General features: G+C 38.4%; 1 protein-coding gene across 2 annotated transcripts; it reads left to right on the forward strand.

Annotated features, from left to right (window-relative positions):
• FBXO15 (F-box protein 15) lies at nucleotides 1-23,798 on the forward strand. Of its 2 annotated transcripts, XM_082755078.1 has the most exons (11): nucleotides 1-116; nucleotides 2,525-2,644; nucleotides 4,475-4,579; nucleotides 7,591-7,833; nucleotides 8,113-8,322; nucleotides 10,158-10,287; nucleotides 12,540-12,622; nucleotides 13,548-13,693; nucleotides 19,744-19,868; nucleotides 20,924-20,944; nucleotides 23,232-23,798. In XM_082755078.1, the coding sequence occupies exons 1-11, from the start codon at nucleotides 34-36 to the stop codon at nucleotides 23,514-23,516; spliced, it is 1,551 nt and encodes a 516-aa protein (XP_082611204.1). In that variant the 5' UTR covers nucleotides 1-33; the 3' UTR covers nucleotides 23,517-23,798. The 2 variants fall into 2 exon arrangements, with proteins under 2 accessions (XP_082611204.1, XP_082611205.1); XM_082755079.1 differs by lacking the exon at nucleotides 20,924-20,944.
• Nucleotides 23,799-24,489: the final 691 nt, after the last annotated feature.

A 24,489-nucleotide genomic window follows, 5' to 3' on the forward strand; every position in this document is an offset into this window, starting at 1 on the left:
CCCGGCAGGGCGCAGCGGCAGCGGGGTCGCGGCATGGCGGCGGCGGCTCCTCTTGGTGCCGCCGGGCTCGGGCCGCCGAGGGTGTTTGCCCCTCTTGCCGCCGCCGCAGGGCTCAGGTAATTAGTGGTGTGCCTGCCCGGCAAAAGGGTGTGCTCTCTTTGCTGCCATGTCTCGCCATCGCCAGCCTCATGGCTCATGTTTCCAGTTCTGAGCTCGCCCCTCATGGCCTGGGTGCTCTGCCCTGCCCGGCCATGAAGAGGGTTTTTGGGGTGGCTCAGTGGGTACATGCAGCCCGAGATGTGCAGCACAGCCCTTCCCAGGTGTAGCAGACAACCAAAGTTTAACATGCAGCTTTCTGGGGTTGCTGTCCCGAGGAGTGCGGCTTAAACCTGCGCTAGGTGCTTGAGCTGAGAGGAGTAGCGTAATCTGCACTAGTCTGACAAGAAAAGGGCCATATTATCGTAATGCCAAATGTCTACATGTCCAAGGCAATCAGGCCTTTGTAATAAATAGGACGGCTTCTCTGGGGAAGGTGTGATTCCTCAGTCCTTCCAGTGCACGCTCAGATTCCGAAAATCCAAAGCACCGAGTTCAGAAGTAAAATCGAGAAAGGAGATTTTTCAGCCAACCCTTATCTATAATCATTTTAACAGCTGTTTCGTTCCTCCCCACTTTTTTTAACCTGTAACCAAAATAGGTTATACCCACCTTTTCAAAAGACCTTGAAATCGATAGCTGAGGAATAAAGTAATGTCAAAACATTGCTGTCATTTGTGTTTATCCACAGGTATGCCACTACATTTGGAGAAGTAGACAGGTTCTGTCATTAATTACAGCTTCCTAGGCATTCTTTGAAATAGTTTTGTTCCCTGACCAGCACACAAAAAACCCTAACCCAAAACAACAACAGCAGCAACCACAAAAACATGTTCATGTTGCGACTACCGCAGGGTATGAAAGTCAAAATACTGGTACAAAACTGAGTCCTACAAATTGAAAGGTAATGAAATAGCAATTGAGGTTGTTGTGCCTCCAAGCTAGAGCATCTTTGTTGGTATAGAGGTAGTTCTGCTGTTGCTGAACAGGACTTTTTTCTAAATCCCTTTAATGGCTTCTGAAAAATGCCGTTTGTTATGGACTCATTCAAGTTAGTTCTTCATCTCATTTTCTAAATGTGCTTGTTAATAATACCCATCAGTAAAACATTTCCTTGACCTTCAGGGTGCATTTGACATATGGTTACTTTTTTTTTGTTGCTGTTAATTTTGTTAGTCTATTACATTTTGGCATCCAAACTGAAATGTGTATGTCTTTGCGTTGTGTTTATAATAGCTCCCAGGATAACTTCAGGGATTTTTTTATATGGCACAGTCAACAACATAGGATACAGTTGTTCTTTTTTATTTTTCTTTCAGATTTTTTTTTATTGAGCATAAACAGATTCTAAATCAAGAACAGTATGCATTAAATATATGGGGTGCCCCTTTGCTTCAAAATTATTTTTTTTTCTCTGACATTAATTGGTTGCTGATAGCCATGGCAGGGTTGACCAGATGTTAGGAGGCCAGCTGGTGTTACAAACTGTGGAGCACTAACAGAGTGCGTGGGGAGTTGTGGCTGCTGTGTGGAATCACAGAATACCAGTAGGTATTAAGTGTAGGGATGTGATGAAGATGGGAACTCCGTCTGAAAATATGTGTGCGGTTTGAAGATGGGGTTTGTGATTACGACTTTGAAGTTCTTTATATATGAGAAATAATTTAGTTCCTCCTATCAGAAAAATGGAAAAAAAAGCGTAGCCTGTTGGATTCTAAGACTTTGTGTTAGAAGTATTAAAGGATACTTTTTATTTAGAGAAAGTATTTTGTATACAAATTGTTGTGTAAATGAGCAATAAAAGCTTTGATAACCAAATATTTTCCTGTAGAACTGACAGTTACCCATCGAGCTGCTAGTATTTTGGCAGGGGAAGGGCTGAAGTGAGCGTAGAGCCTCATTTCAAATGAGGTTCTGTTGTACAGTCAACGGAATTCTTCGGCCGTTTTTGAGAGACTTTCCAGGTATTGCTCTGTGTGGTATCTTCTAATAGCTTACCAAAATTGGATGCCTCAAAAATGCCTCTGGCGTAATGTTACAAAACAGAAGATTAATACAGGGAGTCTGATTTATGGCGGGGGTCTATCTGGAGCTTGACCGTGGTGCCCGCCACGGTGCAGCTGTGTGCTAGATCTCCACCGGATTCCAACTGACCTGGTGGTGCAGCATCACTCCCTTCTGACTGCTGCGAGAGGTGTGTCACAGGAGAGAGACCTGTGAGTTTAAATCTGACATCTTCCCGATGTCAGGTATTTTAGGTATTTTGCCTGATATTTTAGGGGATAATTATTCAAATTTGTGAACCGATAATGAGTTACCACATGATGTGTACCCTCAATCCTGTCTCTTGAGATGTGGTGTCTAGATACGCATGATATGCATATTTCTTCATTTTATAATGTGACTCCTAACAGTTTTTGCTTTCTAGAAATTCATCGAGGAGCTTTGCTGCCAGGCCTGGGAAATATTCTGAAACTGTAAATACTAAAATTAAAAGTCTATATTGGAGACCTCCCATAAAACCAAAAGCTAATATGTGCATCGAGAGGTGAGTATGTCTTCAATATAAGACTGTAAGAGCCCTTGCAGAGTACAAGCAATTTTTTCACTGTGTACAGTTATTAAGTTAATGCATTGGACGTTTTCTTGTCAGATGTTCTGAGTTGAAAAGGAGATTTGCTTTCCTGACCTACTTTGGGATCCTGAGTTGACCTCAGGACCCAAGTAATACGCAGCCTTCAGCAACTCCTTTGCAAGTCATGGGATGTGATGATCCTTAAAAATAAAAATTCTTATTGTATTATGTAAAGAAAAGCCAGTTTGGAATTAAACTCCTGATGTTTCTCTTGATGATTCTTGGTTTTTATAGGTAGTCTTAGAATGGTGGAGTGAGATAAGGGAGAGGGAAGTGGCTGCTGCAAACATGCTGCAGAGGGAATGTTTCTCTCTCAGTTTGACATTGAAAGGGCACTTTTTAAAATAGTCGTGAGTTGTTTTCTTTTTAAAGATATTTTACATTTCTACAAAAAGCACCTAAGTATTTTGTAGGGAAGATTAATTCCTTTGTTTCACACATTTGTAGCTTTCTGTGTTAGTCATTTTTCTGTTTCCCATTGTATAGCCTGTGCCATCCCTTATGTTGTTAGGTTTGTGTGAAAGATGAGAAAAAAGTTTCCTTCAAAAGAAAAATAATGTGGGTGTGAAAACTACTGCTGAGAATTTGAGATCAAGCATATTATTTTAACCAATTTGTAGCTTTTAAAGGGATCATTGCTAAATTTTCTGTGGCATAAATGCAGTAACTGCTTGGGGCTTACGCTGTTTGAATCCTTTCACGTAAATAACTATGCAAGTTTTGGCATGCTTGCCTCTCTGATAGTGCAACTGAATTACTGAGTTTTAATACAAACCCTGGAGTATTGACATTATTATCATTCTATGTTTGAAATCTATATACTTCTGGAATAAAGTATTATAAATCAGCAAGTGTTCTAAATGATACTGTTGGAAAAAAGAGGCATGGCTGAGGCGTTGACTTTCACAGCAGTTCGTATTTTCAGTGGTGATTTTGATTTTATCGTATTACCATGCTCTAAAAAGTTAGAGTATAAAATACTTTTATTCTTTTTTAAATTCTGTGCTGTTACCAGGTACTACTCAAAGGGTTTGTCAGTTAATACAAAAAATGATGGTGTCTTCTCTGAAGGCTCTGTTGCAATTCTACTTAGCCTGCAAAGAAACATCACAAGTGGGATTTTGCGGCTGGCACCTGCAGTTCATCAGGCAGCCTGGGAGACACACAGAAGCATTAATGTTTTTAAGGTGTCACACAGCTCTTAGTTTGAAGTTCACATCTTCCTGTTGACATAAATTAGAGCTGTGTGAGACCTCTGAGCACACGTGGCTTGAAGATTTTGATGAGGTATAGCACGATCCCACTGTTTGACTGGGACATTTCAGTGCTGATGCATCCTGTGAGCTGACAGCACAGTCAGGGGGTGAGTGAGTATCTGCAGTTCTGGGAAATGCTGACGGACTGCGTGGTGAAATCATGGTACAAGCAGCAAGAGGCTGGAGTTGAATGAGGTAGTTTCATGTCAGGCTGGGTTGAAGTTTAATGAAAATGCAGACCCATAACTTTTCATGTAATGTCCTGTGCCACTTGAATAGGTTGTGATGAATTGTTTCAAGCACGTTTTAGATCAGAGAGACAAATTAGAACCCAAACGTTGTGAATTAACTCTTGAGGTTGAGGTTTGATCTGGGAACTGGTAGTTTTAATCTCTTTTTCTTTTTGCTCAGTTTCGGGGTTAAAATTCTTTGCCATTGTCATTTCTGGAATTTGCAGGCGAGTCTAACAGCATTTCTTGTTTTCCAGCATGCCATCAGAAATGCTGGTGAAGATATTTTCCTATCTGGATGCTGTATCCCTGCTGTGCGTCTCTTGCGTGAACAAGCGCTTCTATCATCTGGCCAATGACAAGTAAGGGAAGCGCGTTAGTCTTTCTTGCACAGCAGCTGAGTTTACCTGAGCTACGAGTCTTTCTAATTTCGTTCTGCTGATGCCAGAGCACTGGTGCATGTACCTACTGGCAATTACTCTGCTGAAAATGTACTGCGTAGCTCACAGTACAATGTGCTGCATGGAATTCTAGCTGTGCAAGCCCTATTAACTTTAATGGGAGTTATGAGGCGAAAACTAAATACAGTGCTTTGAAATGTTGCTATTAGCATTTATGTTGTTATAAAATTTGCATATATTTCTGTTTGTATTCATGTGCACCTGTGCTGGGTCATTGATTCAGGCAGCCCTTAGAGGTGTGTAGCCAGTAGCTTTGTAGAATTACAGCTTTCATAACTTCTGAAGTCCAACTTCTTCAGCTCTTTATCATTTTTTTTTTTCTTTCCAGAGGATTTGACATAGTCAAGTGATTGATTAATGGGTTTTATCTGTTGCTCTCTCTGTCAGATTTTGGCGACTTCTAAATGAAAACAAAAAGGGCAAAAGTAAATATTGACAACCATCTTGTAAGTGATTGTTTATGCAGAGCTCAAAAAGAGCCAGTATCACCATTGGTTTGTGAAACAATCAAGAAGACAGCTTAGTTTGTGTGAAGTAACTAGCATTCCTGGGTATCGTTTTTTTTTTTTTTTTTTTTTTTTTTCTTTTTTTTTCCCAGTATTCTGCTGCATCCGTGTTGTTTAAATGAGAAAATCTCTTCCTAAATAGTAAGTTGCTGCAACTGTATCTCACTTATTTGCTAAAATTGGAACAGTGAGTTAGTTAACATTGTCACCTTTAGGACTGATGAATTTCAAGGAAAGTTCATAATCCAGATTTTTTTTTAAGCTGTCAGAACATCCATTTAGGTAAAAATGGTATAGTTGATGCAAATTATATATCTTAATATGCTTTTTCAACTTCGGGGTAGTAAGGTAAGGTAAAATCGTTGTAGCTATCAAGGGGAACTGTTTCCATCTCAACAATGTCCATTTCCATTTTTTAATCTCAACAGAGATTATTGTGTAGGCAAAAATGTGATTCAAGAAGAAGATGCTTTCCCTTATCTAGGAGACTGGCTGGTTCTGTAAGATCAGGTCACGTCTTCCTGTTGGATTTCTATGGACCTTCCTGAGTCCCTGAATCTTCTGGTGAATTAACATTAACAGAAGTTTTAATTGAAGTCCCTGCACATCTCTGTGACAAATCTGCCCTTGTTTGTAGACAGAGTGTCTTTCTGAGGATAGTTCTGCTGTCCTGGAGGTACTTACTGTCAAGCCGGTTCAATGGCTCTTGATGCAACAGGACTGTGAGTCTTTCAGCATGGTGCATCTGTGATACCTAATGCTGTGCTTTGTCTTTGGGTACTTTGAGTACTTCTGCATCAGTAACAAAGTCTGGTTATGGGCATGTGGAGGCTTATTCTCAGTAGCTGATGAAATTGGAATGGTTTTCCTGGACAGGAGGTAGTGGGATGGATGCATTTAGTCCTTGAATGCGTTAATGCTGTAAGGAGGGAGAAGAAATGCATTACAAAGCACATTAACGTAAGTTTGCCTGGGGATAAGTGAGGACTGGTAAAGGTAATCTTGCTGATAAATTGCAGAGAATTTCTCTTGAGAATTTGATTTCTTTTGCTGTTAGTTTCCTTTAGCACAGTTTTGTTGACTGTGTGACTTCAGAAATAGAAATCTAATTGGAAACTGTTAAATGCACATTATTGTTTGGATTCTTTTAATGTCTTGTACTCAATACCTCTGTGCTGTCCTAGAGATCATTGTGGGTTAGGAGAGAAATGTGACCCCTCTTTTTTCCTAACAGTAAAGAGATGAAACCGTCATTCCTGTTGGATGTTTCTTTGATCATTTTATCCAGAACTCTTCAAAAGAGTGCGGAAGGGGTTGGCATGACAATGATACCTCTGTCAAACATCAGTGATTCTAACTGTCCTTCTCCACCCTCTTTTGTCTGGGTCTGTGTGAGAGACGTGAGGGGTCCAGATTGCTTTTGTTGAGTAAGAGCTATTAAAACACGGGTTTCACAAGTTCATTTTCTATGATGAGGATGCATCGTTATTTTGGGATGGAATTTTTGAAAGCAACTGCTTAAGCTTAATCAGTTTTCATTCAAGTCACAGTATGTCTGTGTTGTCTCTGAGCTTCATCCTGCACTTTACATTTTCAGGAAGACAGACAAGACTTACCTTTGCTTTTTTTCCTGTTGATAGCTTTCTTTCAAATCTGTACCTTTTTTTTTTTTTTTTTTTTTTTTTAAATCAGTGAGTCTAAGGGAGAGTCTATGAAGGAAGTAGCAGCATAAATTTAGGGAAAGTTTTTTTAAAAACACGTGATCTGGTATGCTATTGAGAAGCACAAAAGAGTGGGAAGTTCGCAAGATAAAATGATCCTACTTTCTACAGCACTAGCCAAACATTTTCTTTGTATGTAATTGTGATATTTACCAACCGTGCTGGCATATTGTAAGAATTAATTGGGTAACTTACCCCCTCCATTTTTTTTTTTTTTTTTTTGCTTTGGTGGAACAGAAAGTCACAAGTGGATCTCACTTGGTATGTATACTTCAGAAGAAGAAATGTGTTCAGAGTCTGTGTCCTCTGAGATAGCCTCGTAAGCTCATGAGACATGCTGACATCTAGCATCTTTTGTTTCCTGAGCTTTCAGGTTTGCACCAGGGGAGCTGACCTGATATGAGCTGTTTGAAGATCACCATAGGCAAAACTGCACAAGCTGTGCCTTTGCATTTTCTTGACTAGTACCTAGGAGGCTACACATTCTGGTCCTCTATAAATTCAGATTTAGATTAAGCCCAGTTTGCTGATAAACTAGGACTTTATATTTTTCTGACAACATTATGCTTAGTGGTATCTGCGAGCTGCGTATAAGATGTATTGCTGAAGTGACTTGATGGTTTGTCCTTATAATTAAGTAACTCTTGACATTTATGTTATTTTCCCTTGTATTATGTTTTATCAGTGGAATCTGGCTGAAAATCTATTCTGGTTGTTTTCCACCAAAACGGACAATTTGGAAAGTGAAGTCTGTGCAGACAGAAACTGGTCCCTTGAGCTGTGCTCCTATACAGGATAGAAAGCCTGGATACTGGAAGAAAGAATACATCTTGAAACAAACAGCTGCTGTCACAACTAGAGTAATGCAACTTGTTAAACCTGCAGATCTGTATACAGGTCTTCCAAATAGAATCAAAAAAGCTATAAAGTAAGCAATGGCTTGTCACCGAAGACATTTACTCAAGAACAATGTACACAACATTAATGCATTTGGAAAGCCGGGGGGACTGGGAAATAGAGCTATAAATTGCATATCATGAGGTGAAGATAGAACTACAGCTGACTAATGACCTAAATAAATAACAGTTAATAGAAATTTAAAAACCTTGTTAGAAGCGTAATTTAAGCATAGTCATTTTGAGAATCTTTTACAGTATTAATATTTTTTTCTAAACACCTCCATTCCCTCTCTATTCCTGAATATCAGAGCCTCTGGCTTGAGCTGGATGATTGTTCTGAAGGACAGAAATGGAAAGGAACATGTAATGGAGCAGGCAGACCTGTTTTTTAAGGACACATCTGTTACTATATTTTGGTATAGCGCAAGTTGGCCATGCTTAGACATCCTGTTGAGCCTAAAACTATTTGGAGTGACTCCATTGCTTCTTGACCAAAGCAAAGCTCCTAGCAAGAATGGGTGAGTTTTTACATAAGATTATTTTTTTTTATTGGTTGATAAAGTGTCTATAGGAGCTATCTAAACTTGTTTTGACTTAACAAGTTAATTTTTTGTGAGAAAGCCTCTCTGATAGATCTGCCAAAGCCCGTGTCCTGCTTGTCCACAGTTACAGCTTTTTAGCAAGGAATAGATATAATCCAGTACTCGGTGACATTAATTCATGGGTTAATGCAGCTACTGCCAACACAAGCTACTGCCATACAAACTAGTAAACAGGTCTTGCCTTGGGAAGCTAAGTCTGAAGCAGAGATACAAATGAAGCAGAGATACACAATGCAGGATAGGTGTTAGAAACGCTAAGTATAGAAAAGGAAGGATTTGGCTGTTATTTTTATAACTTAAGTTTGTATGAGACTCTTCTGGTGTTATTTCATGAGAAAAGATGACTACATTTAAAATGTGTATCTGAAGTATCTATCTGGTTGCTGGAAAAGAATTTTCCAGGTCTGTGTCTTATGTGGGTTTTAGTATATGCAGTATCAGCTACACACTTCTTACACAGTAGATCTCAGACGAAAAGCAACCAAACCAATCAGGCAACAAACCAAAATAATAATAATTATAATAAGCCATATCCCTAGCAGTAGATCTGTGAAAAGAGTTTTGTTGATCACCTGAAAAAAAAAAAAAAAAAAAGAAAGAAAAAAAAAACACAAAGCCAGGTTTCCATTGGAAGAAGCAAAGTACTTGCCTAAAAAGGTGAGAAAGGTAGAAGTGTACCAGTCAAATTATCTGAAGAATGTACTTGTTTCTACCAAGATGATGATTCATACTTAGAAAGTAGTAAAAGAAACCTTTCAGTCAATTGGTGTATTTCCAGAATCATGGGTTGTTAGAGATTGTGCATATGCATGAAGATTATGATTTCCCAAATATTATTAGAATGGCATTCAGAATGTTAAAACAAGGAACTCATGCAAAGATTTTGGGAAAGTATTTGCCACCAGCCTGATTGACTTAAAGATAGAAGGGGTTAGTGTCCCTCCCTGCTGCAAATCCTACAGTTCCAGCCAATGTAAGGAAGTTGCTGTCTGTTTCTGTCTTCCTGGCAGTGTGCAGTGAAACTACTGGGAAATCTAGGAACGTTTTTGAATCCATTAGGAGCTTAAGTCTGTGAAGAGTTGTAAAAAGAGTTTTTTCCCCATTCTGAGTAGGTGACACAGACTCTGCTTTCTTTCTTGTTATGCCTCATTAGCCAATAAGAATGCCTGCAAAAGTATGAACTTCAATAAAATGCTGTTAAGGAGCAAAATTGCTTTAATTACAATGAAAAATCTATAAATAATTTTCTCAAAGGAAAATTTCCTCTGTTAGAAGCTCATGATTTATTAGATAGGCAGTTTGATCTTTCCTTGGAATTTTGCTTCTGTGGGGGGACTTAAATTTGCCTTCCAAGTAGCTAGCTTCATACTTTGAAATATTTCATGACTCCATCTGGTACCAGCGTACTATTATAACCAAACGATAAAGATTTCTGTGGATATATTGAAAAAATGGGCAAGCATATTTGTTTATCCTCTCTTTTTTTTATATATGTTTTTAAAGTAGTGTATTAAGCAATCTTGTGGTGGCATTATTTCTCTTCCTCTTAGCTGTTGAGATCCTGCCAGTAGGATCTGTTTACTTCTTGTTTAGAAGTAAAGTTTATTGCTGTGTATGCTGAGTACTTTGAAAATAGTTTTCCTCAAGTGCTGTTAGTCAGAACTTCAGATTTAAAAATGAAATTTAACTCAACTTTTACATAAAGAAAGAGCCATAAACTTGTTGCTATTTTCTGAATGTTCTTTTCAAAGACCCCGTCGACGCTCCCTAATTGCTGAATATGATTTTTCTAACCTGACTGAAAGTAATGTAACACTTGGGGCCGATAAGCTTGTCCAGCTCTTCAGTCTGGATCCCGGACTCTTAGTAGGACTTTGGAAGGTAGAGTAACATTTTTATTTCTGTACTTTATCGTGACTTGATAATTTTTTTTTTGTCGTCCCTCCCTCCCCCCTTTCATCTTTCTTTTCTCTTTGGATTTAAAAGATCTTGTCTAAATTAAAAGCAGGAAAATACAGGTAGGGGTAGCAAATTGATGATTTATTGTATTTTAAAGAGATGTCACAGGTATATCTGTACTTTCCAAACAAAAAATCCTCTAAGTGAAAAAACAGTTATGTATCAGTATATTAGATACTGTAATGATTTTATTTCTGTGTTCAGTTGTATTTATTTTGCAGTCTTCACATGTCAAAGTTTGATATCCCGAAGACATTCTAAATAGAATAGTTTGAGGAGGGTGATGCTTCTCACCCCCATTCTCACTCCTTGCCTTGTCTCTTTTACTCAAAGTGATAAATTCCCACAAAGCAAGGTGGAAGCTAGTTGCTTCCTTCAGTCTACATCACCAGGTAATCGTATCCTCTGCCAGCAGAAGGAATGCTGTAAATAGTGCCCTTGGGGAGATACTCAGTTCTTGGTAGTAAGTGCCTAACTGAAGTGTCTGTGTTCAGGGGTCAGTCTGTGAGCTGTATGGTAAGATGGGCATCTTTAGAGAGCAGTCTTCATCTAGAGCAGAATTCAACTCTGAAGGAATCTGCATCTGTGCGCTGGATACTGTCTCAAACTTTCTGTTCCTGGGTTGAATTCAGGGGTGGCAGCCCTTCCTTGCTGCCCCAGCCGTGGCAATGAGGTGGGTTTAATGATGTTATTTGCCACTGGCCAGGAACTTCTCTCAGGGAGCCTGTGAAAGTTTTTGGAAACTGTTCTTATTTTCAACTGGATACTCTTGCTACCTCAAATGTACACAGTTACCAGAGGGATTGTTTAAAACCACAGAAGGAATATATGCTTCACCCTTACTTGAAGGTGTCCATTTCCTAGGAATTTTGGAATTGCTTGACCTGTGCAAGCCTATTGTTGACTGTCTCAATCTCTGAAGGGCTCCAATAACTGAACAACCATTTCCTTTGGATATTCAGATATTTAGTAGACCGGTGTCCCTGTGTTGCTGTCCCTGTCATTTTATTAGTGTGTTACCTCTTCCTGTGCTTGGAAAAAGAACTCTTTCAGCACCTGGAAATGGTTCAGACAAAAGTTCCACTAAATTGTTAACCACCGAGTGTCTCGCTCTAGTATATTTTTCCTGCTTAATTTTCTGAACAGCTGCTCTTACTCTCCATGTGGGCAGAGTAACATTAGGCACTTAACTGTAGATGGGTGTAATAATCATAAATGCCAGACATCTTGGTTTTTACACAGAGCTTAGCAGTGTAACAGAAATGGTTGATGCTGGCAGGTTTGACAACCACAGACAGGTTATGTGGGCTTTCTGTTAGTTGGATGGAGAAAGGCTGAGAGACGCTGTGAGTAATAAACCTATTTCATATCTTTTATAGCATTAATATTGCATTACAAAAGTATGGGACTAGCTAAAAATAATATATGGAGTGGGGGTAACCCAGAGAGATGGAAACAATAGTCACCTGCTTTTTAAGGGTTCTGGCAACAGTAAACACTTTTACCATTGGTCTACATGTTCGCAAATGTAGGACTTACAAATGCATTTTTCTTTAAAAAAATAAGGGCTGAAATCAGCATTCTGTGATCTTGAAGTAAATAGATACCTTTGGCTCTGTTTAGTTCTCACAATGAGCTTTCAAGTTTTCTTTAAGCCATGTAGCCCAATGGAAGGCACGTCTTACCCTTATCCCAGGAGTACATAATCTGGTGAAGACATCTAGGGTTTTACTTTGAAATTCAGTATTTCTATTAAATAACTCTGTATTCCTCACTGTTAGCCCTCTTTGCAAATAGTTCCTTACGTTTGCTGCTCAGGTATTTAGCAGCTGGGAGTAAGGTCTGTTTGATTATTCTTAGTTATCCCATTTGAGGTGATAAGTGGAAGCCGGAGAAGTAAGACTCATTGATTGTTGCTGATAACTTTTGCTTTGGCGTTTCCCTGCTGTTCCCCAGAATGCAGAAATGTGGTGATTTTTTACCTACATTCTGTACTCCCATGAAAAGAGTTGCAGTTATAGGAGTATTTGCCCACGTGTTAAATCATCCTGCCATTATTACAATAACTAGCAGAGTAATAAGCAGCATTTATCTATGAATTTTAATGCTCAGGAAGACCTTGTGAAAAAGAGTATTTCTGGATGAAAATACATCTACTTTAATTAACTTTTCAGGGAAAAAATGAAATTGCTTTTGTTATGGCAAGTCTTCATTATCATCAACTTCTTGAGAGAAGCACTTTGGGTTCTGCTACTGTGTAAGTTGTTTTTTTTTCCTCCTCTGTGGGTAATAAAGATAACCTTTTGAGTAAAACTTTGGGTTTTAAAATGAAAATTGGTTGCTGATAAGAGGTTTGTATTTAGGCAGTAATTGACCATTCTTGTTCAATATTAACAAGTTACGGTAACTATATACAAAGGTGTAGGACTATTTTTATACTAAAATGTTGCCATTGTTATGCTATTAGGCATTGTTATGGTATCTGTTTTCCAGTGTATTGTGTGTGTTTACACACTATAAATGGTTTGAAAATATGGGAATTATTTTTTTTTAGCTATAGAGAATGATTTGGGGGTTTTATTTACCTCTCATCCTACCCACTCAACTTTCTGCTCAGTTGTATGTGCTAGTGGTAGTTTTATGTTCCTCCTATAACTTAGTATGACTCTTTTCACGCAGAAGGTAAGACTTAATGCAGTCTCAGTAACAAAAAGGATGAGTTTTGTTGCTCAGTTGCCTCTGGGCTTTGGGCTCTTCTGATCATCTGTGTGCAGTAGTTTATTAGGCTAGGTACAGGCAAGCTTATTGAATAACTGATGTTCTAGAGAAGCCTATAGCTAGTTGGCTTTTAGATTTGTAGATAAGATGATGCATTTTTTAAAATTTGTGTAAACAAGTCCATATTTTGGAGTTTTACAGATCTGCCTTTAAAATTTGACTGTCATATTTACTGCCTTTGGCTAGACTGTGGAGCTTATTAGTAAACTATTAAAAAAGTATGGTGAACTAGAAATGTATGACTTTCAAAAGCATTGGCAAAGATGAAAATTTGTATTTTGTAATGTTTTTTTCCCCCTCCTATAATCTCTCAGTGCGGGTTATATACTGTATCTCTTTTAAGTCATTCCCTGTTTCTTAATTCCATTTTTTTTTTTTGTTTTTTTTTGTTTTTTTACTTAAAGTCAATATGTCCTTCCATCTAACAAACCTATGCTGGATGATATTGACCCAGAATATGGACTGCATGACTACGACCTACATCTCGATATGCACAGTGGAAGCTGTACTTACCTGTGTGGAACATTCAAGAGCCTCTTTTGCAGAAAAGGTAGAGCTGACAGAACAGTAATGCCTGTTTTTAAAACGATCCCTGCTGCTATGTTTCCCCTCTCAGATTCAGTTTCTCTCTTCTAAGGGAAGAAACTGAAATGGATTTTTAGAGTAAGCTATGTTTTGTTGTTGTTGTTGTTTCATTATTTCTTTATATCTGCATGGCGTGTGGTGAGGTGTTGTAAGCTTGCTCTGTATGAAGTCTGTCCAGTATTACATTAACATAATGTCAGGCCTGAGCTATAACATCTGCGAATTTTAAGGGTATTTTAGTTTGGTTCAGTGTTGAGGTAATAATGCAGTGGCACAGCTTTTCATGCAGGCAGGTGTTCGTACCTACTTATTTACTGTAAGGGAAAGTGAGTTTGTCTTTATACATTCCTTGGTCATGTTTTTGTAGAATTTTTCTCAAGTATACTTTAGGTACATTGACAGGTTGAATATTTCAATATGTTTGTGGGAGATTGTGTGGACTTTAAGATTTAAGGCTTTTATTTAGTTCAAGTTTAAGGCTGCCCTTTCTGACAATTTTCAGTTCTTCTTTGTTTTAATAAGATACTCTTAGCCATCCCTATTGTTCATGCACAACCCAACTTAATAATTCACTAGGGTTTTGCCAAAAATATGGATGATCTTTCTTTGACTTGACTTTAACACAGCCCTGCCTGCAGCTACATTACAGCTGTCTTACGATCAGCAGAGTCCCAGGGTACAAGTGTTGCTCTAAGAATAAAAGTCCTCCTGGGGTAGCTGTTACAATCCTGAATAAGCTTTATCAGCAAAGATCTCTTCTGCTGGTGTCTTACATTTGCAGCAGAGCTTCATGTGATGACAGAGGGCTTTCTGCTTATTTCTTCATCCTGTAGCTTATGCAGATACAGCTATGCCAACAAATTCTGCAAAGTTGGCTAGGGATGCGTTTTTCTTGGTGGCAATTAATGCAAAGTCTTTATGTGTGCTCATACGTAAATACTGTAGCTTGTTAAAGCTGAGCTTTAATGATATAATATGCCTGCTGAACAACTGAGCGCCCCAATGACAACTATGTGAATGGCAAAACTGTAGAAAACATAAATCTTGCTCGTTTATTGCATAAGATTCAGTTTTTCAGTGATTTTTTTTTTTAAATAGTAGGTCCCATCAAATCTGGTCCTATATCCCAGATAGTGAAAGTACTGATACAGAATACAGAAAATAATTACTTACTCAAGCATAAATATTTTTTCACAACTCTTAGATCTTAAACAATGAAACACTGTAAATTAATTATTGCTTCCCACTGTTCTTCTAATAACAGTACAAATGAGCCTTCCTTTTTCAGAAAATACTGCTTTTAAAGAAGACAGTAGAGGGCACTGCTACCAGGCTTGACTGCTTCACAGTGCTGTAACAAATAGAACTGTCACTGGGACCGTAGGCTGGTATGCAGCATTGTAGTCCTTTGGATTTGAAACATGCATGTTCTCAGATTCCCTGAAGCTCCAAGCTTGAAATACGGGAACACTTATAAGGATAAAACTTCAGTGAATTTCTAGCCATGAAGCAACAGAAATCTCTCCTGAGACGTTGTTATTACAGGAGTCCTCTTTATGCCCTCCAAAAAAGAATAATTTCTTCTGTAAACTGGCCAGGGGGTGTGGGTGGATTTTTGTTTGTTTCTTTCTTTGTTGTTGTTTTTTTTTTTTTTTTTTTTTTTTTGAGGTGAAAGCTACATTTTGTTCTATAAAAATGAAAATTTTAGGCTCCTAGCAGTACAGCTGCACAAGAGAGCAAGATGTGAGACACCTGCTTTTTTGGTGTCAGTTTATTTTATTTTCCCCACTTAGGAGTTACTTCTGTTAAAGATTAAGCTGATCTTTAGGCAAGTTTTTGTAGCAAATGTCCAGGACCTGAGGTTGTGATGCCATCTCACTTTGATAGTTAGAAAATTTGTTTTACGATCAGTATTTTTTTCTGGGCTGTTTTGATTTTGTGTCCTTAAACTCTGTGAAGCAGGCCTTGCATTCTGCTCTCAGAGGGCATCAGCCAGCTGAGGCCATGGTTCTGCAGGCAACAAGCTCATCTGTTGTCTTTTTTCCTCCATATACTTGTACATTAATAACCATCTTCTTGTATTTGATGGTTTGCACTTTGCTTTTAGGCTCCATCTAATGACACTCCTTGTCTCATTCTGTTGGATGACGCTGGAACGTGGAGGTTTCTCACATAGTGAGAAGTCTTGCTGTTTCTTAAAATTCTCTACCCAATCCACAGTTACTTTAAATTATGAATATGACGTGCCAATGGCAGTTTTCACAGTCTAAGACACAGATCAACTGTGAGTTATTATACTGAGGTTTTACTTATTTATTTGTTTACATTCTGAAGCTACAGACACATCTAGGTTACCAGGGAAAGCCCATTTGTTATTCCAGAGAGCTACTGATTTATTTGTTCAAGTTCAGTTTTAGTTTTGTCTGCTTTTCATTAGTGCCCATTACTGCTGTGTTCATTCTTCCTGCTCTGTTTTCAATTCTTTCTGCAAGATTCCGAGCATTAAATTAAAAAAGTTATATCACACTTCATTGAACCAAGTGGATGGACTGTGTATGACTTCAGATCTTTTTTTTTGTTCTTAATACTTGCACTGCAGTAGCTGGCTGTTTTGGCACCCTGTTTTGGCTGTTTGTTAGCATTTTATTTTATGCTTCCTTCCATTTAAACTGAATTGCTAATATGGTCTTGTTGACAGATACTGTAGGGTGAATATGCTAAAAGCTTTCAAACTGAATGTATTAGAAAACTTTTCTTGTTTTCAGGAAGCCGTGACAAGCTTTTCATATAACTCATCCAGAAATCAGGAATACTATCTAGGTTTTTAATAAACATCCTTGCAATGTATTTACCTAGTTCTTCATCTGTTTAAGTATAGCTTTGTAGCAGTATGGTACTTTAAGCTTTGGCTTCTCAGTGTTATTCCTGTTTGATGTCAGTTTTGCTGTGCTCGCAAAACAAATGTAAGGGGGTGATCTTTGTGTGTTTGGAGCGCTTGTAAGATTAGTTTGCAAAATATCCCATCCTGTGTTTGGAAAGTTTTTGCTCGACCTTGAAGATTGATTTACAAATTTAAACGACCGTTTCAGCATGGTAAGGCTTGTTGTTACCACCAGAATTAGCATCAAGCACAGCCTGACCTGTGAAAATAACAATCAAATTATAACTCACAACAAGGCTTGGTTAGCAAATCAAAATCGCATGCTTTTAGCAAAAATAAGTGCCTGTGAACTCTTGGGTTATTATTTCTTTCCCTGAGGTTCGACTACATGTTGTATGTTCTCCATGTTGGTATTCCCTTTATTTGAAAGTGCCTGTTCCCTTTAAGCTGTGTTGACTGAAGGGCCAATTTACTGCTCTACCTGTCTTACATAAACTCTGAACTGTACCACTGAAACAAATTACAGATCAGGTTGAAGGGAAACCTGTCTAATTTGCCTCATCCATGTTTAACAGAGCTTTATTTGCCCTTTAATTTCATTTTCTTTCTTATCTGACTGGGATGAGGAAGGGGACATGTAAGTAATTAGCACTTTGATTCTTGTAGTAGTACTTCTAGTAGTATGTTTTCTTTCTTATGCATACCAGGACTAGCTTTAATATATATATAAAAGTAATAAATGGTTATAAGGATTGGGTTAACTAACCCATGTGTAATTAGCTATCTGCCTGCTGTTCTGCAGTGCTTCTTTCTATTCTCGCTTGAAGTTGAGAAATATTTGCAACAGGCAATTTCCAACGTGCATCTTAGCCAGGTGGCCCATCTAGCAGTGCAGTAGTTGGTGTTACTAATATTGTGCAATAACACTGTTGTGCTGGGCTACATTAATTTATTAGTGTGCTTTTTTTTCTTTTTTTTTTTTTTTTCAATCTGTCCTTATTCCATTAAAACTTTAATTTGTTTTGAGTAAGTGAGAAGAATAGCTGCATCCATTCAAATCTGAATTGCAGAAAGCTGCATAGCTCTTTGGAAAAAAATGCTTGTTGCCTGATGTCATTTAAAATCTCTTGTGTAAAAGCTCATCTTTAAGCTCAGGCTCTTAACGTTCTTTTTGTAAAGCTTGAATATTCATCTTGAATGAAATATTGTCATTGGATTTGATTTACTGAAGTTTGGAACTGAACCATATGGGTAGGCATCACCCATACTTAACACCTCTTTTTTGCACGCTGACCTGGATCCTGGAAGTGAATTCTGCTTGTTCTTTCCTCCCCTTCTGCTGGTGAGGCCACACCCAGAGTGCTGTGGCCCCTGTATACTGGGCTTCTCAGTGCAAGAGAGTCATGGAGCTACTAGAGAGTGTCTGACACAGATAATGATGGGAATGGAGCATCTCCAGTATGGGGAAAGGCCGAGAGAGATGGGACTGTTCAGCCAGTGGGAGAAAAGGCTCCAGGGAGAGGCTTTTGGTCTTCATAAGTACCCAAAGGGGTGCAAAGAGGATATGGCCAGGTTCTTTTCAACGGTGCAGGGGGGTTGTACGAGATGACTTCCAGAGGTCCCTTCTAACCTCAACGATTCAGTGGTTTTCCTTCAACCATACCAAATACATTCTGGTCATAGTCAAGATGGTTGGACTGCATTCACACTCCTGTTCTAGACAGTGTCTGTACTGAGCAATCCTCTGCTTCCGCATCCTCTCATGCGTTGAGCTGCTTTCTCCACACATTGCTCTTTGGACTCCCTACTTGACTGATGTCTTTCCAGCATCTCATGGGTGTTGCTTGGTCCCATGGTACCAATTCAGAGACGTTTCTGGCTTTTGTGGTAAACTATGGGCTCAGTCTTTTTCTGTCACTTTGCCTCTAGCAGTCTGCTTTCAGCAGCCACCAGGCAAAGGCTTTTTGCCTTTTTGATGTTGCTTCTGTCTTCAGCTTCTTGCTGCTACTGGGCTTTATTGATGGAGAACCATGGGCAAACAACTTCTCTTTTTCTTCTCTTATTTATTTATTTATTTATTTATTTATTTATGTGTGTGTGTGTGCATGTATGAGTTCCTTCTTTCTCTTCTACCTGCCTCATGCGACTATTAGCTACTTTCTACTTTTTGGTTCTGTTCCCTGACCCCCCCACCCATTTTTTTCCCCTTTCGCATCTCCAGTGCCTTCCTTCTTTATTTGAAGAGAGATAGTATCTCTTGTTCAAATAAGATTGTTGAAGTGAAATCCTGTTAAGAAACTTTATTCTGTCATGATGGGGTGCATTTTTTTGTGATCAGAGATCTTGCTTGTTTTGTTATAACTCAAACTATAAACAGACCATTGGATTGCCTGTTTAATTTTCTTCCAATAGCAGGAGAAAAAAGGAAAAAAAAAGCTAAAAAGGCAGTCTCTCTCTGGGAGGAGAGGAGGACATAGCAAAGAAATAGTTATGTTTAATAATAATAAAGTGATTTTAATAATTCTATGAAAGAAGAGAAAGGAAGCTTTAAAAACGCATCATAATTTAAAAACTTGATCCAAATCAGGGTTTAGTGCTTGTCAGTTTAAATGACCCAGTATGCTTTCCAGGAAGGGCTGATTGTTGTCCTTGTTTCCTGTTTTGTAGGGTTATTTGAAGAACTAGACAGAGCAGAAAAATTAAAAAATAAAGGGGGGAGGGGGGAAGGAGAGGTAGGAGGAAGGTATTTCAGCATTTATTTCATGTTTTATACATTAAGTTTGACTTTTTGGGGGCAGGCAGCAATGGAGGCGCTGGTGGCATGTGACTGAAGTATTAAATACGGAATGTAGTCCTTGCATCCTTGTGTAAGGCCTTTGGTGGCCTTCAGATTTTTATACAGAAATCAGAATTATTTTAGCTGCTGCTTCTACTGAGGATCACAAAAGCAAAGCCCCAAATTGTGACTTAAGTTCTCCATAATGTGCTGGATAGCTAGCTGTTGGTGTATGTCGGAGTTCCTTACAGGTGAGCAGGTGGCAAGTAAGGAGAGAAGAAGAGAGAGAATATAAATAGCATATTTGACTGGGCTTGATTTGCAGATGTATAATGTTATATATTATTAATATTTTCAGGTGACATTGAAAATGGATATTTAAGGCTCACAGTTGTAAGCTTAAAGGATAATACGAAGCACGTGCCTCTTATTGGGACAGTTGGCTTATCCTGGGAAACAGATGCCTTTAAAGGCAATGTAAAGGTCAGTCAGAAATACTTTTTGTTTCTGGAAATGTTCATCTCAAAATAGAATGATGTTTAAGCATCCTGAATGTGCTACTTTTTAAAATGTTTTTATTTGTGGAAGGTATGTCTCCTAGAAAAAAATAAAAAGGAATTTAAGTATTGTAAAAATCATGTGAATGTTGAGAAAAATAGTTCAATTCTTTGTGTTCTGGAGGATTTGTTGCATGATAGACCCATTGTGCATATATGATGATGACTGCAGTGCTTTCAGCTTGCTGAAAATGTTGTTTGACCAGCATTGCTTGGAAGCACTGGACAAAAAATGTACTGCAGATGTGCCTTTTCTTTTTTCATTGCAGGCAATACACCTTGACCCCCAAGGGAAACGCTGTGCAGTTCTGTTGTAGTGTGTGTGTGCAATGGAAGTTAGAAACTATTGAAGAATATTAAAATGGCAGTGGGCACAGGCAGAGACTGAACCTAGCTATTGCCTCATACATGGGGTTGCCTGGGTTAAAAGTTTGTGTTATAGTGGACTTCTTACTTGTTCTCCTTTATAAAATTCCTAAAGAATGATTTCTAAGAAGATTAAGAGTATTCTGTAGATCTTGCAACAGTGAAGGCACATATTTTTAAATGTACTTCAGCTGCATGGATATTTCAGAAGTACCAAAAATACTAATACAAGTAATTTAAGCACTACTGAAAAAATAATAAGATTTTGTTCAACAGTTGATTCTGGCATTACTTGAAAAGAGGAAAACAGTTAAGAAAATTATCCTCCTTCTCATCCTGCATTAGGGCGAAATGAAATACTGTCTGATAATATTTTGCTCATAGGCATTAACATACTTGTTTTGTAGTTTACAGCGTCAACCAGCTGTCCTGTGCAACAAAAAATATAAAATTTATCATTAAAACTTAGTAACCTACGTGTATCTGTTGGGAGCATCAACTGCAGTTGAGCTTGAATTAGTTTCCATTCAGTTTGCCCTCTCTAATTACTCATAGCATTTTTTTCTTCACATTCCTTGTTGACAAGCTAATTCACTTGCATTTTTCCCCTCTCAGTTTGTACCAGGCGGTTTTGAGGTAGGTGTTTGTTTTCAAAGAACAGCAAATCCTTTCTCTGTGTATGTTAAGACTGTTGTATGTTGGCAAGTAGAAGGAATTCAAGCTAACAAGAAAATGCTTTTAAAAGTAATTGCTTGCCATCTTTCTTTAATGCCTATGTTTTGTGTAATTTGTGTGCTCATGTAATGCCTATGTAAAGTTAGTGGGATCTTGGCATACAGTGTGCTTCATTTCCCTGAAAAGTGTGTGATGAGAGGTAGGAACTCTTGTTGCTGTGCTGGGCAGATATCAGGAAATCAGGTGATTTACAGCTGCTTGGCAGGATTTTTTTTTTTCTTCCACAAAAATAATCGTAAGTATCATATAACAGTCTGGGAAATTAACTGTCAGAGGAAACAGAGAGCTAAGCCTGTAGTCTAGTTTAGTTCTGTCCTACGTGTTTGCAGCATAAGTTCTACTGAATATTTGCTTTTAGGAAAAAAAATAAATCATATCAATCTTTGTTAAACCCCTTGTTTTATGGTGAGCGCTTGCACATGTCAACACAGCTGTGGGTAGAATTCAATTTAGCTTTTGACATAAATCTCTATAACTCTTAAAACACGTGAAGGCCAAATAAAATCAGTGACAGGAGCAGAATATGACACTATTTTGAATTTATTTGAATTTTCTCTGGTACTTCCAGTAAAAAACACTTTGTCTGGCACTTCTGGGTATTTTATGAAAATTGAAGTACCGATACTTTGGAATGTATGGAGGAAAAAAAGATCCACCAAATGCTTAGGGCCACCCTGCTTTACTTTTCACAATTGGCCTTTGAAATGCAAGATATCAGACCACAAAATAGTAGCTGTTAGAATTATAGAATTACAGAACCATCTAAGTGGGAAAAGACCTTCAAGATAATGAGGTCCAACCATCAACCTGACCTACCCAGTCCCATCCCTAAAGGATATCCCCAGAAGACACTGTATCTTCTGAGCCTCTTGAACTCAGTAACTATTGTAAACATGGACCCACTGTGTAAGATACCCACCCAATTTTACAGAGTTAGGAATAAGGACTTTGCCCACCGGCAGTGACTAGAACACAGGCAACACCATCCCAGTAGGGCGATGGATCCTTTACAGTACAAATTTTTCCATAGAATTCACTTAAGACTACTTTGTTTCAAGTATATTTATAGGTCATATAAATTATTAAATGATCATCAGATTTGGTTTGAACTGTATATTTGCAGCATAGTCTATAATAACAAGCTTAGGAAAATTTTATAGGTCACGTCACTTCTTAAGGTTTTGCCATCTGCTTGGTATTGTTTGATTAAACTTCAGTAGTAGTGAAATAACCGTTAAAGCTACAGAAACACAGCTATATAATACTCCAAAGCAAAGCATTCCAAATTTATTTCTTGGCATAGAATGGGTGATGGTGCATTGTTTAATTTTGGAACAAATTATACTTCTGGAAGTAATGCATATACATGTGTATATATATATATATATATATATAAATATATATATAATTAAGATTGTCTGATTGACTATTGATTCAGAACAGGTGAGAATAGGTAATAACTGCTATTAGCAGTGATATACAGCCTGTATGCTTTCAAGGCATATATGTGAAAACTTCACTTTGTAAGTGGCCAAGAATTGCCATCCTGATTTTAGCCTTAGAAAGCGATGTAGTTGTGTAGTGTTGAAAATGTTTATTTGCAAGTTTTTTTTTAAACAAGAAGAATTATTTGGAGGAGAAGACAATGTAATAATAATACCTTTTTGGGAGCTGATGCTTGCAGCCATTCAGAGAGTGGCCTTTCATTTATAGCTGGCGTATAAGAGTAATTGCGTTTTTTTGGCTGCTTTAGGGCTTGTCTCTTTGAATGTTTTTTGCAAACATTGCTGCATTCATAGAAGTTTAGTACCTTGGTTTAAACTCAAGTTTCTCATATTGAAAGGACTATTATTATTTGAATGGGAAGGTAACTAATTATTTTGAACCACAGATTTTAAAGGCTTAAAAAATCTGCAAGAAAAAATGATTTAGGCTGGCAGTGCAACTTTCTGTTTGGCAAGGCAGTTTTTAATGCCTGTAGGATGTACTTTTGATTTCTGTAAGAAACCTCTAAGTATCTGTTGCTTTGCAGTAGTCAGTAGAACACTGTCAATTATATTTTGAATTTTCAGCCTTCATACCAAAATTTGCTGTGTATTGAACCTTTAGTATTTCTCCCTAAAGTCAGGGACAGAACTGCTTACTGTGCCATGGCATAGGAAAATAATCTCCTCTGTTTGTGTTTTAGGACTGTTTTGTGATGGATGTTACTCTCTTGGATGAAGCCCGAAAGCCCTTCTGGTGTTTCAGTGCCCCAGTCTGCATGGAACTGTCTTCCAAGGGGCTGTCTTCCAAGGAGTCCAGCCTTTATGACTACATGGGTTGTGTCTATACCACAGATTATGCAGATGCAGAGGGTAAAGTCTGTGTTGAGTTGGTATGGCTGGAAGAAACCAAAGAGTATTTCATAGTCAGTCTGGTGCTTTACGTAAGCACTGAAAAGGTTAATAACTGGTACGGAACAAACTACTGATGTAATTGGGGTGTTAATTTCCTCGCATTAACAAAGAAAAAAATTAATTTTTTCATGTTTAAGATTTGATGTGAATGAGTAAATAGTGTTCCTGCAAGTTTTGTATCTTTCAGTTTTTCAGTAACAAATGCAATTGCATTTTTTTAATTGGCATAGATGAAATTGAAGAGAGATGTTGATATAAATTAATATATTTTTTTTCTCTGTTGAACATCACATGGTTAGTCTGTTCCTGGTACTGAACATATTGAAATTATTTTTAGTAATGATTTTATTGGCACATTTTAATATGGTTAATAAATTTCTTCTTGTGAGAGCCATACTGTGAAGAAGCTTTTGTAAGAGCATTCATGTTTCTGTCTGTGTGGTGGTTTCCCACTGATGGCTACCTAAGCTCCGCCACAACTGTTCTCTTACTCCCCTTCCTCATCAGAACAGGGTGAGAAAATATGATGAAAAAAAACTCACAGGTTGAGATAAGGTCAGGGAGATCGCTCATACATGTATGTTACCCTCATGGGCAAAACAAACTCAACATAGGGAGATAAATATAATTTATTCCCTATCACTAGCAGACTAGAGTAGTGAGTAACTAAAAGCAAACTACAAACACCTTCCTCCCATCCACCCTCTTCCACCTCCTCCCCCTGAGTGGTGTAAGGGAGGGGGGAATGGAGGCTGTGGTCAGTCCCTAATGGTTTTTCTCCGCAGATCCTTCACGGTCATTCTCTGCCCCAGCTCCATGTGAGTGTTCCTTCCATGGGAAGTGATCCTGTGGGGTCTGCCCACAGGCAGCAGCTCTTCAGGAACTGCTCCCACACGGCTCCGTGCCACGGGGTCCATCCCCCAGGAGCAAACTGCTCCAGCACGGGTCCCCCACAGGTGGCAGCAGCTCCCCCCAGACCCCCTGCTCCTGCGTGGGCTCCTCTCCACGGGCTGCAGCTCCGGCCCAGGGCCTGCTCCTGTGGGGGCT

Source organism: Aythya marila (assembly GCF_965140915.1).
Source record: "Aythya marila genome assembly, chromosome: 2".
NCBI lineage: Eukaryota > Metazoa > Chordata > Aves > Anseriformes > Anatidae > Aythya > Aythya marila.

Bases quoted from the DNA above. Each gene is read 5' to 3' on its own strand.
- FBXO15 (XM_082755078.1), top strand. From the start codon at position 34: ATGGCGGCGGCGGCTCCTCTTGGTGCCGCCGGGCTCGGGCCGCCGAGG. The intron at 7,834-8,112 runs GTAAGCAATGGC...CCTGAATATCAG, and splicing joins AGAATCAAAAAAGCTATAAA to AGCCTCTGGCTTGAGCTGGA. The intron at 19,869-20,923 runs GTCAGTCAGAAA...TTCCCCTCTCAG, and splicing joins CCTTTAAAGGCAATGTAAAG to TTTGTACCAGGCGGTTTTGA.